Source organism: Numida meleagris, chromosome 10 (genome assembly GCF_002078875.1).
Source record: "Numida meleagris isolate 19003 breed g44 Domestic line chromosome 10, NumMel1.0, whole genome shotgun sequence".
Classification (NCBI taxonomy): Eukaryota; Metazoa; Chordata; class Aves; order Galliformes; family Numididae; genus Numida; species Numida meleagris.
In genome coordinates this window covers 15,764,250-15,783,985 of record NC_034418.1, presented here as the reverse complement: position 1 = coordinate 15,783,985, position 19,736 = coordinate 15,764,250, and the positions used below count along the sequence as shown (strand labels likewise).

Below are 19,736 nucleotides of genomic sequence, written 5' to 3'. Positions count from 1 at the left end.
GTGTCCCCTCTCTTTCCCTTCCAGAACAGGATGAACTGCGTGACCTAGAAGCAGTACCACTGCCTCTGTAGTTTGTCAGTTGTCTTGCAATCCAGTAACCTCAAAGATCAATATGTCAGCACACAGCTTGTTTGTTTTGCTTTGAGATTTTGATTTATTTGCATGTTCAACCCATTCCCTTTTGGCAGTGGATCATGTTAGAGTGATTTCCGCCACTACGCTTGACATGCTGCATGGGCAGAAGGCTTCATGCTTCTTACAAGAATGATTTATCAAGAGAATTAGTTGACGTGGTGCCACTTTTCAGCTTGATTTCTCATTTGTTTCACCAAAGTCTTCTTGCATTTTCTTTTCTCCTTTCACATTTCCATGCGGGTTGCTCCACTGGTTTCATATGCCATTTTTCACAGTAGTCCAGGTGAAAGCCTACAGCACTCATCACAACAAATTTCAAAATGTGCTGGAAAAGCTACAAATACATGAATGATATGTCAAGAAAGCTAACAGCATGACAGTAGCGCATGACTCAGCGGTCCAGTCAGGAACAAATCATTGACATTTGTTTCAGAAACAATTTCAGAAGTATTCTTTGTCTCTTAATTAGTACGTATTACAGTATGTTGCAACACATTTCATTACCCTCCGCTCCATGCCCTAGATAAATCAGTAGAAGGAGGGACAGAAGTCTCTCTAGACAAACTATTATTCTAAGTATGACTTAGGAAAAGCAGTCAAGATGCTATTTAGCCTCCAACTATTCCATTGCAAAAAGATGCCTTTCAGTTGACTGTGCAATGTCAAATTGCCTCACTTGAATCACAGCGGAGAAATTATATATGACCTTTATCCTTATGCTCAGTCTTATCTATCCTAGAGCTTTTTATTACAATTTAGCACAATTATTTAGAATGATTTCACAGCAATATGAAGGCAACATTTTTTCTACAACCTTCTGAAAGGCATCTGAGATATAAATTAATTTCATGGACGCTAATTTCACTGAGCTCTCAAAATAAAATATAGCTAAGAAAGCTGCACTGACAAATAGGAAGAAACTATGCAATTACCGAATATTTTTACAAGGAAAAGAAGCTGAGTTTTCATGTAAATTTACCTTTCATATTTTGAGAATCTAATTGCATGAATTTACTCCTCATTTAATATACAGAGTTTTCTAGCATTTTGGAACCATATTTTGTTGAAAGAGAAGAATTTCACAACCCACAGTTTTGGGGCAGACATTACCTGATACCACAAGCAAAGAAACCAAGCTGTTGACACCTAAGCTTGGACGTATACAGAAGGCTCTGTCTACACTGCACAATAAAGCAAGTCACATACACAATTTTATTTAAAAAAAGTCTCCTATAGTTGCCAAATCAAACCCAGCTTTCACCCAAATAAAAACATTTCTTAACAATGAGTAATACCATGTTACTGAATTTCAGCTGTCCTCCTACACTACTTGAACTGTATGTTGCAGAATATTTGTTTTTACAGAAAGAAAATGGGCATTTTTGTTTTTGCTGCAAATAAAAAATACCTGTTTTCCTTTTTGAGACGAAGAGTGTTTTCCTCCTTTTAGTTTTCATTTTTTAAAGATGAAATAACGTGCAAACTTAATAAAACCACAGACAATATCTGGGTAAAAAATAAATGTCTCAAATCTGAGAAGTTAAGAAAAGTAATAAGTTGAACACAAATGCTTAGGCAACCTTAACTGCACCTATATGCATTTTTCCAGCTATAATAAGCCCATTAAGGAACATTAATTTTAATAAATACAGGCTATAATCTGGCAGACATAAGTAGTTTAGGAATACTTTATGAAACTGTTTACCAATAAAACCTTTAACATTATTTTTTAAATTTATTTTTTAAACTAACGCTATTGACAAACTCTTTGGGAGCAGGAGCGGGTTGTAATCTCATATTTAAAGATGTACAGTTCAGGACTCTCATAAGTGTGATAAACATCCCAATGCACAAGGAAGACAGATGTTCTTCTAGAGAGGAAAGTAATTCTTGAAAGGTTTACAGTATGCATAAAAATAATATTTCCTAATATGTGGTAATAACTTCAGTAGCTGAGTATTTTGAATGAGGATAAATGACTAAGTAATTAAGTAGGTGCACAGGAGAAACAGCATGGTTAGGAAAAACCCTCTGGACTATAACAATATCTATAAGCTTCTGCTTAGTCTAATTTTTCTCCCTGGAAATGGCCAGCACTCTCAATATCAGGCTTTAGAATAGAATTCAGCTTTAGCCTGACAGATAATTATGACAACACAGATGAAAACATTCGTGAGGACTCAAAATTTTCCACAAATTCTAGCAATATCAACAGTTTCCTACGTGTTTTGAAATAAAGTGTCAATTTACACAAAAAAGTCTTGCAAAATCTTCATCTTCAGTTTTGCTGACCTTGAGTCTGTATCTCCACATCTGCAGATGCCCAGTGTGGCAAACATCTGGCAGAAGTCATAAAACAAATGGACATTTTGAAAGTTGACTTAGTTCTTTCAATCATCAAACGGAGGTAAAGAATACTAAACATTCTACTTATCTATCTGCAAACAAAAACCAACTAGGCTTAGATTAGAATTAGTCTAAACAGCCCTTGTATACGAGCAGCCCAAGAACGGGGTTCAAAAAGGACAACCCAACACCACCTGCTGACTGCAGTCACACAGCTCTGCTCTTCGTTTGGGTGTGCTGGGAGGGAGGGAAAGAAAAAATATCTTAGCATGACTTACACCGAAGTCTTTGAATACTAAGTTATATTCAGCAGTAAATTTCACACGGTATCATCCATTACTCATGAACTGACATTACACTTTTCTCAAGGACTGGTGGGTTTCTAACAGACAGCCAACAAGAACGGCAATTAAAGGGAACCAGAGCACGGATGGGTACACGTTACAAACAAAGCGCTCTTTGATCCTCCAGGTTGAAAGGCCTTCTGAGAAACCTTTATCTCATGAGGTGACAAGAAATGCTTTAGAACCTTTTGACTTATCTGATACCAGCCTCTTTTGAGTCAGATTTTAATGATTCTTTGTAATTAGTCACACCAAAGTAGAAGCTGACTGACAGGTTCCCAACAAGCTGTTTATACAGTGGGAAATCAGGAAAATTATGGCAACATGTGGGATGTTTATTTAACTCCCTATGCAAACACAACACAGTCTGACATTACCTACTCAGCCTCAGAGGCACGTTGCAAATGATGTGAAAACATTAAGTTCTGCTCACAGCTAGCAAGGCAACCTTCTTGCTGGCTTTGCAAAAAGCTTTCAAGAGGATTCACATCAAGGCATGGAAACCAGTCGGCTTCCACACGTGGAGAACCATGTGCAACTCATCCTCACTGTAATAGCCACGGTCTAGCCTGGCACTAAGGTTCACTGGTTCACTGGGACTGTTTGAAGAAGCAGTCATATCAAGGCAAAAATCACAGACACCAACGCTCAGCTCAGGCCACGAGGACCTTGGATGGGGATCTTGCTTATCTTCCTTTGCAGTTCTGCTCCTTTTTACTCTGGGAGAACAGCTTTTGGTCACTGAGACTTTGACACAACTTTTCAAAACTCAGTAGGATTTGACTTTCTAAAATGTTACCTTACATTTGATCTCTTTGTTATATGATTTCAAGAGGATCATGGCTCAATATGGAAGAAGGAAAAAAATAATGTACTTATCAAAACAGCAATATCCGACAAAAGCAAACATTATTTTCAGTCCATTTCTCCCAACTATTTAATAACTTGACTTGTGTATACCAGTATTGCACAGTTATAATATGAAGACAGCTACAGCATAATGTGCTTTCTTCTAAAAGGTCATCATTATATTAGCAGTATTTGATGCATTGTGACCACAGCAGACATTTTCTTAGAGATAAGAGCATATGTAACATTTTTCTACAATTTATTGTCATCAAGAAAGTCTATTTAATATTTGCTTTCAGAAGAAACATCTGCAAATGATTGGCATAACTCAAGGAACCTTTGCAGCTGCAGCTTTCCCAAAGTGCAGAGCAGAAAGCCATGTTTATCAAGATGTCTAAGTAGGATTAAGCAAGTACAAAAAAGAAAAAGGAACTAAAAAAAAATATCTCCCCAAGTACAAAACAGTTAATTATTGGAATTAAATGTTTCATGATCCGTGTGTGACACCCAGAGCTGAATAGATCATTAGCTAAACTCCCTGTCAGCATTCCACATAATGTTTTCCTCTTAAGCACTAGCATAAGTTTGCCGGCAGTCTCACTGGCTTAACTGGAAGCACTTATATGCAGCATGCAAAGAGCAGGGACAAGAAAAAACAGTGATTTTTCCAGGGTCTCATCATCACAGTCACATGTACTTCCAACATATACTTAGGCCTGGTTTGGGAGTGTGCTGGGGTCAGGGATCACAGCACATGCAGCCCCCTGGTTTTGAGAGTAAGAGAATTTAATGGTACAAATGCAGGCAGCTCAGTGCCAGCTGGCCCCGGTGCCACTGAGCAGTCCCAGGCACATTCAATTTACTGCTGTAAGATGTAGCTGTAGAGCATTAAGGAGCAGCACAGACAAGGCGCTGTGAGTTGCTGGCTTCCACTCGCACAGTGTACACACTGTGCTGCCTGAACGCTGCCCGTAAATTAGCTGACAGCCAAAGATCAGTACACAGAGAAACCAGCTAAGTACAAGCAAGTCCAGGTGGAAAGCATCGCAAAGATCTTGAGAGAGCCCATAAAGGAATAGGATAGCAGGTGGTGACAACTCCAGGCAGCTCAGCTCTGACCCATGAGTGTTCAGGCCAATTTTAGCACGGTGGGCTCACAGTCACCATCTGAGCCCAAGGATCCCTTCAGCATCAGCTCTCTGCCTCTGTAGCAGCAGCCTTCAAGAACACATTGAATTATTTTAATATTTAAAACATTTTATAAAATGCTATGAAGGCTGGAAAATGTACTAATCTCCATTAATCTCCAGCAGCGATCTACCAAGATTCTCAGTAACTGAAAACAGATGTAGGAGAATATTCCCTGCCCCAGAGGTCATATTACTTCTAGCAGCTAGAATTATTTACCAGCTACAGAATGCTTCTATCTGTGGTGTAAATAGGATGCAATTTCAGTAATGGACCTCCCCTCTCCATTCCCCTCAGAGAGGCTGTTTTAAGACAGGTTCTGCAGCTCATTTGATTTTATAAGAGGGAAGCACCGTTTGCCAAAGCCTTCTGCTCAGCTCTGTTTGTTTGCTGGTTCCTGGACTGTAGGTGGGCTCTGCCTGCAGCCCCTGAGCTCGGGGGGGGGGGGGCGGGTGGGTGGCAGGGACCTGCACTTCCCTGCTGCACTCATTTCCAAAGACTGAAATAAACATAAAAGAAGTGCAGCTCAATGAAGGTGTTTCGGTACATGAAATGAGTTCAAAAGGCTCCCGGAGGTACAGTCTTCCTGAGCTGAGAAGCTACAGCACTAAAGGAGAACTATTAATTAAATATATCGTAATAGTATCTGTTGGAAGAGACTTAATGGGATCCTGGCTGCTCCTGAATCTCAATATGAAGCCACGAATGGAAACCAGTTAAGGAGCAACAAATGCTGGAATTTCTTTCTCTGGAAAAATGGAATTACAATTCATTTTTATAAACACAACACATAGGGCATACATTAATAAAGAATAAATTTCCAGTAAGCTTTAAGTAACAGTGGTGGTAGAATGCCTCCCAGAGAACACATTTCCTCCAGAATCAAATCAAGAAAGCTGATAAAATGTGCTAAGTTTGGTCCTGAAAACCACACTGCCTTCCTCTCTGAACTAAATGTTCACAAGCATCATTACAATGGTAATTATCAGCACTGATTAGACATTGCACTGCAATCCAAGCTAACATCACGTTGTGACATAGCGACGTGGCCGCTGCATCATGCTCTTGTGAAATTGAATATTAATTAGTGACTTGACTATTTTGATTACTAGGAATCCCGATTCAAACTGTCTTCAGATACACCATTTTCAGGGTGCTATATAACTACGCCAACATTTTTTTATGTGCTCCAGGCAAGGAGAAGAGAGCACCAGGCAGACATTCAGCTCTACGTGAACCTGGAATGCAGCAATGTGTTTTCAAATCACAGAGCACCATTAAAGGAATTAAATACATTATATGTGAAATGAGTAAATAAATCCCAAGAAATGGAATTACGATGAGCATTAATCAGAAAGGTGTTGAGCATGGCATGTGCATAGACCAGTTCATAGGAATCTTACTAATTGCCTTTCAAAGGCCACTTTATCCTATTAAGATTATCCTCAGGAGGCTCAAGACGTTGAGGGCAGGGGAAAGACTGGAAAACCTGGCCACATTTATCATGTCAAGAAACAAACAGAAATTGATTTGTATTTATCTTATGAAGCAAAACCTCTTATCTTTCTCTCCTGATATTTAATCCTTCTTTTTCCTAGCAATATAAATAATGAGACACACCAATTAAGCTGAGGGTAACCTTCTAAGCAACAAGAGATAAATACCACGACACCAACTTTACATGCAATTTCTCTTGTGCACAAGTATCAGTGCAGATTACATGACAGTTTTAAACTTACTGCCATGACCAAGCAAGGTATAAATTATGACAGGTCCACATAGATTACAGATGATTTGAAACAAATCAAAGACATTAACTTTAATAAGGTGCTTTGTCTCTCTTAAATGTCGCTCTTACTTTCTGTAACAGCGGCCACTAAAAATCAATGATCAGAGACCTCTGCTTGCAACAGAGCCGTTAACCTCTGGAACTTCAGCCAATGGAGCCCATGCAACAGGGCCACAAACCCACCTTGCAGATTCCTCCTCTGCAATGCACAGCACTTGCAGTAACTCCACGTTCCTTCAAAAGCAGTGCCTCGCATTCCTCAGATCAAGACCAGACTGACATTGACAAAGATGAATGATGTATTCAGCACTTTTTTTTTTTTTTGCTATTGTTGTGTTCTGTTTCTTTTTAAATGTTTCAACTTTTCATAAGGAAAGTCAACATTTCCAATTAAAAATATTTTGGAGTTTTAAATTAGTGTTACCCTAAAAGCTGTAGTCAGAAAATGCGATTCCCCACATATTGCTGCTTATAGCAGGACTGTAAGCATAGCAGGGATGAAATAAAACCACAAAAGAGACTGAAAATTGAATCAAAATGCTTATTACACTTTCAATAACAAGGCAATAGCTCAATCTGAGTCTCAGCCAGCTCTCAGTGAAGTCAATGAGAGTTGTTTCATTGAAATGAAACGATGTGTGATTAGGTCCTCACAGAATTACATGTAATGGTATATTCAAAATTGTAAAGAGTTCCAGGATGACATCTAAAAGCCTATTTTCCTTCTGGAATTCTGCAATGAAGCTACTGCAAAAAAAAAAAAAAAAAAAAAAGAATCGATACATAATTCAGTATAGTGGAAAGATTATTATAAAGCATTATTAATACCGCTGAAAGATTTTGGATAATAAGAAAGAAACCCCTCATTGCTTCAGACATGCCTACTGACTTGCACCAAACACATTAATACTGTTTCAGATACAAAAAACCTGTTCCAGATTTCAAGATGGAATCTCTAATGCAGTGTAAGCACTAACAGCGCTTTTTTGCAGAGGGGTCAGGGGAAGAAGGTCTTAAAACTCTTCAAGATAAAATTTCACTTAAAATTTAATTCTTCATGATACTTTCCAGTGCAAAGCAAAGAAGTATTTCTTTACCTAGTCTGACAGTTTTGCTTACAGACTTCCTCTGTTACTGATAATATCCATTGAAACTCATGATCTTCCCATGAGGCTTGCAGAAATATCTAAGTGCTAACTCACACACTTCAACACTTCTCTGTCAAAGTTAATCTGAAATTGATTTTACTTTCCACAAAGTAAAACAAAACTGCATGCAGTCAGCTACAAATGGCATTCAACGAATCAGTGTTCAGCACTTTTTATAATTCCTGCAAGATTTCATGATTATACCACAGGAGTTTTCTACTAAACCACTGAATGCTTCAGATCAAAATATAGTCAGTAAAATTTTTCTCTATCTTTGGTAAAAATATATGTATATTTTCAGCTCCTGTAATCCTTGTCATTAGATTTCTTTTAACACAAATTTGGAAGAGAAAAACACAGAACAGTGTATTTGCATTAATTACCAAACATTAGACTTAAGCAGAGTTCAATTTTGATGGTAGAAGATCTGGCAAATGACATTTCTAGTTTCAGCATGGCAGAAAAGGAACTTTAAGTTCAGTTTAATTAATTAGAAACAAATGTGTTCCTGAGATTCCGAAACTTTTCTTTACAGATTACTTGTTCATCCTACTATTATGATTAGAAAATATTTTGGTTAACTTAAGAAATAGAAGAAAAATCCTATTTAAAATCCCGTGTGTAGTGATATATTTGATAGAAGAAAATATTTTGGCACATTTTAAATAACACCCACAACTTTGTGGGCCACATTAGTGTATTACATCTTTCTCACTACACACCATCCGAGCCAAGGAAAAGGAGCTCACAACCACATCTGGTGATCTACCAGAAGAGCACGTTACTACTGGAAACCAGAATAACTCTTTGATTTATATGCATCACTAAACAGTATTACAACAGCATGATATCACCAGACAAACTTTAATTATATGACATTTATGCTGGATAACTGTTTGTAGTAGGATTCAAGGGAAGATACTTCCATTCTTGTCCTGTATGAAGTCTCTGAAACACAGCTGAGGAAGCATACGCATACAGAACTCCTTGATATCATGGAAATTAACCATTATCACTATGGGTCACCATGTGAAATACCAACCATTCACTTCTCTCGCTGTCTTGCAAGACGGAAGGCCTACATAACTTCCCTTGCTTCGTTGAGTAAAACTGCTTTTAACACAATATGCCAGATGGCTTTCCTATGATCTATTAATGAACATGCAGCAGACAGTGCATAATGGAAGGGATGCTCAGAATCTTTCAAGGGCATCCTTGTTGCTTTTCTCATTTCACAGCAAAACCAAAGTTATTAATTTATCTGCAAAATTCCTACTGTCATTTGCCACTAATAATGATCACTGTAGGACATTCCAGAGAGGAAATGCAGTCTTGTTGTCTGTGGAAATCAATTTACTGATACCATTAGAACCACGCAAATAATTTATTTTTGATTCAGCTGCTAAGCAGGAGGTATTGAGGGAAAGGGTTCCACCAGAACTGAACTCAAAAGAAAAATCATCTTCTTGCCAAAATGAAAAAGAAAGGAAGAAGAAAGGAAAGAGGAAAGGAAAAAGAAAGGAAAAATAAGGAAGAAAAGTTCTAGAATTATAAAATTACAAGGTGAAAGAGAAAGAGCGGTTGATGTTCTCCATGTAGCCAGTAGCTCTACTATTCACCAGGCTCTGGAAAGGCTCCAAATCATCTCCCCTTGCCCAAAGCTACTGGAGCGTGTTTTGACAAGACTTTCCTAACTAGCAATCAGCATCAGCCTGTTTTGTTCAAACCATCTCAATTGTATCTAACTGATCACTGTAGGGAAAAAAATGTTCAAAATCACAGCATTGATACTCTAGTATGTGGCTTGAAAATCTGAGAAAATCCAAAGGCACTTTTTGCTGAAACTGATGTTTAAATATTTCCATTGTTTGAAATCATTACACATGAATATTCTCCTGCACACAAGCAGGTTCCAGTCCACTAAATACTTACTAAAATATCTATAAAAATACTTACTTTAAAATCACTAACGCTTCTCATGGTTTTAATTTTTTCTTTTTAAAAAGCATTAAAAAAGCATAAGCACTCAGGTGAGCATGGACTGAAACAGTAACCTCCCCTCATGTGGCAAGCTATCATGCTTTGGAGTCACTCTTTCATTTAATCCACACACAGTTAATCCATTTAAAGTATAACAGTTTCAACAGAAGGAAGAGTGAACAGAAGGGAAAAGCGGGGCATATGTGCATAGCTAAAAGATTTCATCCTCCTGGCCCTATGGCACATGTTGATCCCAGTAAAAGCTCTACTCCTCAGGAAATCCTAGGTGAGTACTACATGGCTGCCTAAGATCTTGAAGACCATCACATGTCACAGAGAAACACAGGATGGACACACAATCCCATCTACAGCTGGCTTCACACGTGCCACCACTCCGTGCATCTCACAACCACTCTCTCCAGTCTCATGTTCCACCAAGGGAGGTTTACACTGGACATTAGGAAACATTTCTTCATGGAAGGGGTGGTCAAGCACTGGGACAGGCTGCTCAGGAAAGTGATAGAGTCCCCATTACTGGAGGTATTTAAGAGATGTGCAGACGTGGCACCGAGGAACATGGGTTAGTAATGGGACTCAGCAGGTCAGGCTGATTCTTGGACTTAGTGATTGTGTAGGTCTCTTCCGATCTAGATGATTCTATGACTTTTAGTAATGTTCTTATTGTCTAAATAGGCTTTTTAACTGAACTTTGTAGTCGCATTCTCTTTCTGTTGAAATTTGAAGTGCTTTTTTCCACCAGGAGACATCTTCCAGATAGCTCTCTTCCACCATTACTGGAAAAGCAACACCCTGTTAAATTCACAGAGACCTGCTCACAGAGGACAAACTAGAAGTAGTGGTTGCTACTGGCTTTTTGGAACCTCCAGCTCTAACAACAAGACTCTATTACAAACCTGGTATTAGAGACCAGTTCAAGCAGTAAAGCTTAGCCAGATAATGTGATTTTATGCCCTTTACTTGTAACCTATTGTTTTCAGTCTGGCTGCATTAATCCTGGCCTCTGATCTTTCTTAACAAACAATTATATATTTAGTAAACTATTAAATCTGCCAGTTCTCATGGGAGCAGTGCCAGCTATTCCAGCAAGGGCAGATCTCTCAGCCCAGGGGCAGCTGCTCCTCATTGCTCACCACCGGCCTTGGCAGGAGCTCTGCCAGCAGCCTCCAGCCTCACCTCCCAAGACTCTTGCTTACATACCACGAGCACCAGGGTGCAGCACCAGCATTTTGTACCTACTTTTAGAGCTCATCTCTATCCAGAGCTTCACTATATTTAAGAAGTAACTACAAGATAATATAGAAGTCCAGCAGGTCTCAATTTGTTCAGTTACCAAAATTCAGTACCACCTGTAGCTAGGAAGAATACAAGCCTTGTCAGTTTCATGCATGAAAACAAAGCTTCAGCAAGAGCAGCACCCTTCTGTGGAATCTGGATTTCTTGCTGTGGATATGGCTTTGATCACAATTGCTCCAAGTCATTTGCTTCAGCACAGGAAACACACACTAGGAAACATGTATGCCTTTTCTTTTGCATGGCTGCCCAGGTAACAGTCACCTTACAGTTCCTCTGGAAGGGCAAACACTTTTTGTAAGAAAAATCTTCTGCTGAACTTAAGGAAATTTAAGTATATCATTACACTGAAATAAATTTCTACAGAGCACATAGAGAACTTGATTTAAGTTCCTACTAAAATATCTTGCTAATCAGGATCTAAAGCATAGCTATGGCACCAGAAAGAGTTAAGTCAAGTGTGTCCAGCACTTGTTCAATTACAAGTAATTTCATTTCAATTAATTATCAGCACTAACTGTAGTTAGTATCATACAATTCTGGGAAATGATGCTGACGTATAAAAACAGTAGTAAGTAGTCAATGACTAATATTTCCAGAAGCATTAAGATTAATAGATTTATTATGCAAGTGTTAAAGCTTCTATATTTTAGTTCTTCTAACTTTATTGGAGAAACTATTAAGGACAGAACGTCTCAAAGAATAAATATGCCAGAAGTAATAATCTCATTTTTAATAAAGTTTCTTATTTTGATTTACAGTTGACAGAAGCTGTTATTCTATCACACCATAAAGCCTCTGCCTACCTGCATAAGATCTCAGATATTTCTCAAAAGAAATACCAAACCTTGTAGGACATTTGGAGCACTGCATTTTCTTATTAATCAGAGGAGAGAATACACTGGCTCCATTGCTAAAGACAATAGTAGAGAATTTCCCATGAAACAAAACTTATTTTCAAGAATTAGAAGTAGTAAGCTCTTTGGTTGGGTATCACACTATATCTCCCAGAATACTTCTTTCTTTTCTTTAGAAAAATATTGTAAAGTAGTTATTTTCTCTTTTCTTCTGACTACAAAACACTTAACTCGAATCTCCATAAATAAAAAACAGACTGTCAAGCTGACAGCAAAAATAAAGGTGATAAAGGCAAGGAAAGCAAATAATACTTTAGGTCACATAAAAGCAACTTCTAACCTTGGCATTGAAGCATCTTCAAATCTGGTTGTTTGTAATGGAACATTAAAAAAAAAAAAAACACTCATTTCAAATATTCTTACATTTACAGTTTCAATTCAATTTCAGAAAAAGAAGCTGAACAATGCTTTGAATGCTATTAAAGACAATGGGAGACTTGGAAAACATTCTTAAGCACCTTTCCATGATGACAGAGCTAGAAAATATGGTGAGCTGTCACACCACAACTCATGGACTATTTTATCCAGAATTAACCTGAAATACATGCATATTAGTGACTATTCATGGTGCTGTATGCAGTTGGACTTTCTTTTGTGGAGGTCAGTACCGAGTTACCCCTTTCATGTTCCAGCAGTGCTGTGGCACTGAATGTCCCACCTAACTCCTGTACAGGCTGTCCTACTTCATTCATCCTTCTACTCTCCTTCCACCTTTTAGGGACTTGGCAGAAGGAAGAAGCACCTGGCCCAGCATGTAAGCACAACAGCCAAGAGAACACACAACCCTTCACACTATGCAGAGAGAGCAGGAGGTGGAAGAGCAATGAGAAGAGATTCAGCAGTGAGCACCTGAACTTTCCTTCACTGAGACTTCTGCAGAAAGAAACAGCCTTGGTTTTCTGTTACATCAATATTGCTCATATGTTGTATAAGCATCCTTCATTCTGAGCCTGGCAGCAGGACTGCAGTCCCCAAGGTATGGTGAAATTACAAATGCACTTTTTGGCCAACTGTGCAGCATTTTTTTATGAAGATCAGAAGGTGAATTGCAGGGAACCAAACAAAGCAACATTACATTGCTGTCCACACTAGTGCATTTTAATGTTTTCTTTTCCTTACAGTTCCTTGATTTCTGCCTCCCACTGTATTTACTCTTTAAAGTTGAAGCTATATTTTTGCGTAGGTTGGTGTTAATGTTTGATAGAGGTCAAATTATAGTGGTCTCCCTACTGTTTTATTGTAGGATTTGAGAGCTGGCACTGTAATTAAAATTCCAGCTAAATAAAGCCTGCAGGAGTCCTACACGTAAACCAAGTGATTTGGTTTTCTAGCAAACCAGCACACATTTTCTGTTGCTTCTACTTCACTGCTGCACAAAAGTTAAATGAAATCCACGTGCCCGAATACATTCTATAAGCATTGTTTCTCATCAGCACCAAAGGCAGAAAATAAGTAGATATTTAACATATCTACTGTAACAAAAACAGAAACAAAAAAAAAAAGCATCCATTTTTAAAAATTTTCTCTGCAGTATTTTGGCAAAAATTGCAAGACAGGACAACTTCGTCTGTACATAAACCCAGACGTTGCTGAAAGGTCCACACCACAGCTGATGACAAGAATAAGTTGCAATTTGTTCTTCAGTAAACCTGAACTCACAGTAACAGAATGGTCCCATGCATCAATTCTAGTATCAATTATTTCAATCTGACATGCCTTTAGTTTCAGAACTTGCTTGGAAGTGTTTTGCAAGCGTATCAAAGATGTACGGATACTCACTGCAACTTTAGTGCAGGATTTTTCTTTTGCTATCCATTACCTGTGAGCTGTTTCAGTATTGCTTCTGTTGTGCTGCTTTCCTTAAAAGCCCCTGAGTTCTGATTTAGTTCTCTCCGCAGCCTTGAGAGAGAGAAGGTTGCATTCACTTCTAGAGAGGAAATGACCCAAGCTAGTAATGGACAGCAACATCCCAGATTGCTATAGGCATCCTCATCTTTAAGGCCTTTCCCTGTTCTCCTGGTTTTATTTCCACTTAAAAAAAAAAAAATCTTATTTCAACAAATTCTACCACTTTCCATTGTTGGTATATTTTGAGGGGGGCTAAAAATGACACAAACATTTGATTTAATATTCATTACACAGAACATGGCATGAGCTTCCTCCACTATCTACAGCTGCACTTGTATGCCCACTAACACACAGTCAGTACGACACATAAAAATGTGCTGAAGTCATTCCAAAATGATCAGAGTTTTCAGAATCAATCCACAAAAAGTTACTTTCTCTCCTCTGGAGAAAAAGTTCAGATGGTTGAGCTGAACTGTGACAGAAGACAAAAATCAGAAACACAGACTAGCCTCCAGCTAGAAAAAAGCACTCAATCTAATACATTTCTGAAAGACGGCATGAGTTTACTGCCAGCATTACTTATTCTCAAAGAGAGACTGAGAGATCACATGCCACAAGAAAGCTATGTGAAAAGGAAATGTATCCATTAAAGCAGACAATAGGCAACGTGTGCAGACAGATTGTTCTGTCCAGGAAAGATTGCTTTAAATAAGCAAAAGGAAAGAAAAACTGCAAGTTGAAACATGAGTGTAATCATTTAAAAAGTTCTAATTTGATTTGGATTAGCAGAGAGAATTCCTGAAAGCTAAAAATTAATTGTGAACTACATCTGCAATTATTTTCAAGAATACTTGCATACTTCAAGATATCATTAACTTAGAAAAGATTCTGCATTTAAAGAAAGATTTAACCTCACTTCCATTAATTCTTGCTAAATGTCCCCAGTGAACTTTGAAGTGCAATGGAAATGGTTAGCTGTCTTTTGAATGGTGCTTTTCCAAGACCCTCAAATTAAAAGCTGTCAGAAATGCAATCTGTGAAAATACAAAACTACTTGCTAACAGAAAGGCAGGAAGGTCCCAGCATGCAGAGAAGTGTGCTACATCTGTTTGTCAAATCCAAAGAGCTTCCTCCTGATGGAGTGATTGATGCTGAAGTAGCTGCAACTCCAGACTTTGCCCAGCCCCTAACCCACATTTCCTCAGGAAGATCACCCTGTTAAATTTTGTCATCCATGAACAATTTGCATCAGCCTATTTGCTTGCTGAGTTTGTCCTATGCCAAGAAGCCTACATTACCCTAAAAGATGAAGATTTTAGCCTTCCAACATATTGATATACCTGAAGGAGGCTGTCTCTTGGCCTGCACTGTTTTTCAATTAGGGAATAATAGTTTAGTTAATCTGATTTTTGTTTTGGAAGTGCCAACTGGAAATGAAAAGTCTTCCATTAAAGCACCTAGGGACATTGTTAATACAGGGTTTGCACTGCACTGAGCAACAGACCCATCCTGCTAATAATAAGCAGTTGGTCATTGATTTAGACTATTAGAAGAACAGCTGGCACGCTTCAGTCAACAAAAGCCTACACATAATTTCAAAAAGCATTATCTGCAAACCATTATGGTTCCTGCAAACCATTATGGTTCCTGGAAAGTCTCCAGAAAAAAAATAATCTAATCTCAAGTGAAGTAATCTGCTACTTTTACCTTCCTAAACCCAGAACCTACAGGCTACAGCTGCTACCTTTATTTGTGGTTACCTAAAACCTGCCATATTCAGAATGAAGAGACAATGTTGGTGTATAAGTCTCATGCTAAAACTCTAAGGAGGATTTGGCATTTACAGTATATTGAGTTAGTCTGCCACATTGGCTCTATGCAAGTTGCAGAAAAATGTGAATCAGAGGAGATGAAAAATGTGATAATTGTATGGATAAGAGTAAATAGACAGTAACACTGTAATATCAGTAGCATGAACCAGTCGCAGAAAGAGGCTATCTGTAAAGTCAAAGAGTATGGTAATCAGTGGGAATAGTGGATGTGATAAATCACAGATCTCACATGGCCTTCATGTATCTGTCTGAGAACCAGTAGGAAATGTTGTGATGCGAGTGTGGTCAGCACTACGATCCGTGTACGCACCTGATGCTGTAGCTTTGATCTTTCCACAAGCATTATTCTATTCAAGCAATGAAAATCTTGAAGGCTTCAACTTTTCTAAACAGAAAAGCTACCTTTAGGTATTAATGATAAGCAGACTAATAAATTTCCCATCATGTGAGTAAACAAAGAGTTTCAATATGTTGAGTAGAAAAGTCTTTGTTAAAATCCACAGAATGAAAAAAGCACCCAAATGCAAACAGACAAAGCCCTGATCTTGAAACAGCCCAAGCTCTGAAACATGCAATCCATCACGTAAGAGGCAGAAGAGGTCAGCCATTAATTAACATCCAAATTAAAGCTTTTCAAGTAAGGGTCAAAGCTTCCTTTGTTTTGACATTTAGATCACTGACAATGTATTCCCCAGCTTAGTATGCGCGGCACACCACCTAATGCCTTTATGTTAATTGCCTCAATTTTTCAAGTGTACTATTTGATTTATTGTCAATTAAAAATACCCCCAAAAGCCAAGACTCGTGTATGTTAAGTATAAACATGATTAATGTAACACAATTACATTTCCACATTTGATGGGTCTGATTAGGAACTTTCTATCTGCCTGGCATGACGGAGCGCTGTCACTACCAGTGACCTGTCAGCGTTGCCAAAGACAAGCTTGCTGATGAGAAAATTTGATGACCACAAATGTTTCAGATTGGTAAAACCTGCAATTGCATGCTGTCAATTACCACCTTATCAAGAATGTAAGAATCTTTGCTATCTTTATTTGATTACAGAAGGTGGTCATAGGTGTAAACTACAGATCTACAAAGAAGAAAAATCCAGTAATGTCATTGCCTGCTAAAGCAACAGTTACGTAGACAGATTTGTCGGTATTTCGAGAGAGTGACTGTACAAATCCTCTCCCAGTATATCAAGGGGCCTCCTGGTTTTAAGAAAATTGCACTGGGGGAAAGAACTGGGCAACAAACAGGTGAGCAATGCCTCATTTTGTATGTGGCCGTAGAAAACACAAGGGATAATGACAGAAGGTCTAATGTGGAAGAAAAAAATCCATAGAAAATTCAACAAACGAAATTAAGAAAATTGAAGAGTGGATAAGGCTGGAGATTGCTGTTAAGTGGGTCACAATGATTAATCAATAAAAAGTAGTTCAGTCTTAGCACAATGAGATAAAAGATAACAAATTGCAACTTGATCCCAGTGAAATTAATAGGAAGGAGGGCAAGCATCACAACCGGGCTTCTGTACTTGTCATGATCAACTCGTATGAAAGGTTTGATAAGAAATAGTACAAATGAGAACAAAAAAAGAAAATTCTGTACCCTGCCTTTGAGTTTCTCTTCTTACCAGTAAGGATAAAATAATTAACACTGCCATATTTGTAAGTAGTAAATACATAAGAAAGAGTCATAACCTACATTTAATTGCTAGGATGATGCTAGCAATGGAATGTACAATAGGTCCTTGTTTAAATTGAAAAATAAAAAAGAGAAGGACTTTTATAGCACTTCAGAAAAGAATTAAGAAGCTCCTTGCCTTATCGAGGACTACAAAAGCAATCACTGCTGTAGACCTGCTTTGCATATTCGGTCTATTAATTTACATAGCCCTGGTAAGCCTCACATTCCAGTGCAACTGCTAAATTACACCACTCTTGGGTAATGAGTATAAAAAGATGCAAGAGCATGCAAAGTGTATTCAAACAGACAATTAAAAATATCAATTCTGTTGACAGCTAAAATGAAGAAACTGTGCAGAGGTTTAATACTGCTGCATGAAGGACACACTATTTACAAGTGATTGCATTAACTAGAATCATGCATTGACAGTCTGCCTTTGTTGAACATTATGTATTAGGCCAATTTAGTGCTTGCTTATTAAAATAATTTAATTCCCAAGATAGTTTCCAGGCATTTCTAGATCTCTTCCTGTTCTTTCTTCCTCTTTACATTACTGATGGTGTCTTAATTATGTGCCACTTTCACACCAGTGCAGTTTACTGGGTCACCACAGAGTTCACCAGTCAACACTGGCTTAACCAACTTGTCCTTTACATGTATGGCAAGACAAGCACAACTCAGCAGATCTGGCCACACATGCTAACCTCTCAAAGTTCAGCAGTAGCCAAAGAATATAACAAAGGCTATTTTTATTCAACTTAACACTAATTAATGTTGTCCTTTTTCGCATAGGCCTTCAGTGCTGCTTGCTTATTAAATGCATGCCACAGATTTCTACTTTTAACAGTAAAGGAATGCTTAAATCCAATCAAAGTGAGTTTATAAATGACTGGAAACAACCTTGTGAATTAAATTAAGAGTTTAAAAGGAATCAAAGTTCCCTAAAGAAAGTGGAAGTTTGAAATCTGTCTTCTAAACTGAATAATCCTGTATCTCCGAATAGCATTGTTTGTTAGCTTTTGTTGTTTTTGAAGTGGTATTTTAAGCCTCTTTGCAAATATATTATACCTTCATCCAAACAAGCATAGCAGTGCACATATATCAATATGTTGTAATAAAAGCTGGAGGTAACTGAGATGGGAAATGCGCGCATTTACTGAGTAACGCTGCTTTGCATATTGGTTTCACCAGACCATGCACTGCCACGTAAAATCTAGATACTGCATTTACATGCTAGCAGTCATGCTGCATATCTAGAAGTATTCATGGTTTAACAGCAAGCAACCAAGCATAACTAAGGAAGTATTAGTAAAATATATCATGTGCTAACACCAACGTGTTTGGAAGTTATGAAAATTGCATCATTTAATATTGATTTTCTTTTAATTATTTTTTAAAATTCTTTCAAGACCATTGACCACTGAATAAGGTACTAATAACTTCAAGTTTGCGTTCATGAAGTCTCAAAGCCACAGAAGTAAATGAACAAAGTGTAACACTTGCTTATTAAAACATATGAATAAACTAACACCAGGACTGAAAGACCATTAAATTTCCTTTAGATAATACTTTGGCACACAGCACCTGCATGGATTTTATTAAGTCACGTGCGGTCTTCGGAAATATTACTGAGTTTTCCATTTGCACAATACACGTAGTTACAATTTGCTATCACTGATGATCACAAGCTTGATCCAGCCTCCTCTAAATTTCTTGTAGAGGCTTGGACTTACCCTGGCTTTGAATTAAGCTTCTAAACCTGATTTGCAGTGCTGAATTAATAGCAAAGTGTTCACAGGCAAGCCCAAGCACTTTCCAAGATTATAGCAAATACTATAAATATTTCAGAGGAAATTTACTTTCTCAGAAGTGGATGATTTGAAGTTTTCACAATATACATATTGTTCTAAATATATGTATATATGGTATGTTGCCGTCTCTAATACATGAAACCAAGTAAAGCCTCTAGAGATACAGCATTACTGCAGGGGAACATAGGCAGAAGCATGGCAATACTCAACTCCTTATGTACAATAAAAAGCTTTCTGATAAATGGCAGCAGTGATATGAACATATAAGCGATTCTGATTTCTGCAGAAGACTAATATATGAAAATAACATACGGTTCAGAATTGGCTGGTCCTCTGTGAATTCAAATGGCTGTTCAATATAAAAAACCTTTTGCTGGAATCCAGGCGTGCATTCTAAATCTTCTGCACACGCAAGCAACAGAACCTGAGGAAACAAAGGAAATTGACTTTGAATATCCACTCACTCATTCATCATGTAAGCTTCTGGGAATGACACTGGATTTGGGCTCAGTGCTCATAAAACAAAACATTGGGCTTCGTGTTCAT

General features: G+C 37.9%; 1 protein-coding gene across 7 annotated transcripts in view; it reads right to left on the bottom strand.

Moving 5' to 3' along the window:
- CDH13 (cadherin 13) overlaps nt 1-19,736 on the bottom strand; it is a 449,261-nt gene that overhangs the window by 339,308 nt on the left and 90,217 nt on the right. For all 7 annotated transcript variants that reach the window (XM_021408565.1, XM_021408564.1, XM_021408562.1 and 4 more), the window contains exon 2: nt 19,503-19,614. In XM_021408565.1, the coding sequence (XP_021264240.1) occupies nt 19,503-19,614 (112 nt within the window). The remainder of the gene's footprint in view (nt 1-19,502; nt 19,615-19,736) is intronic.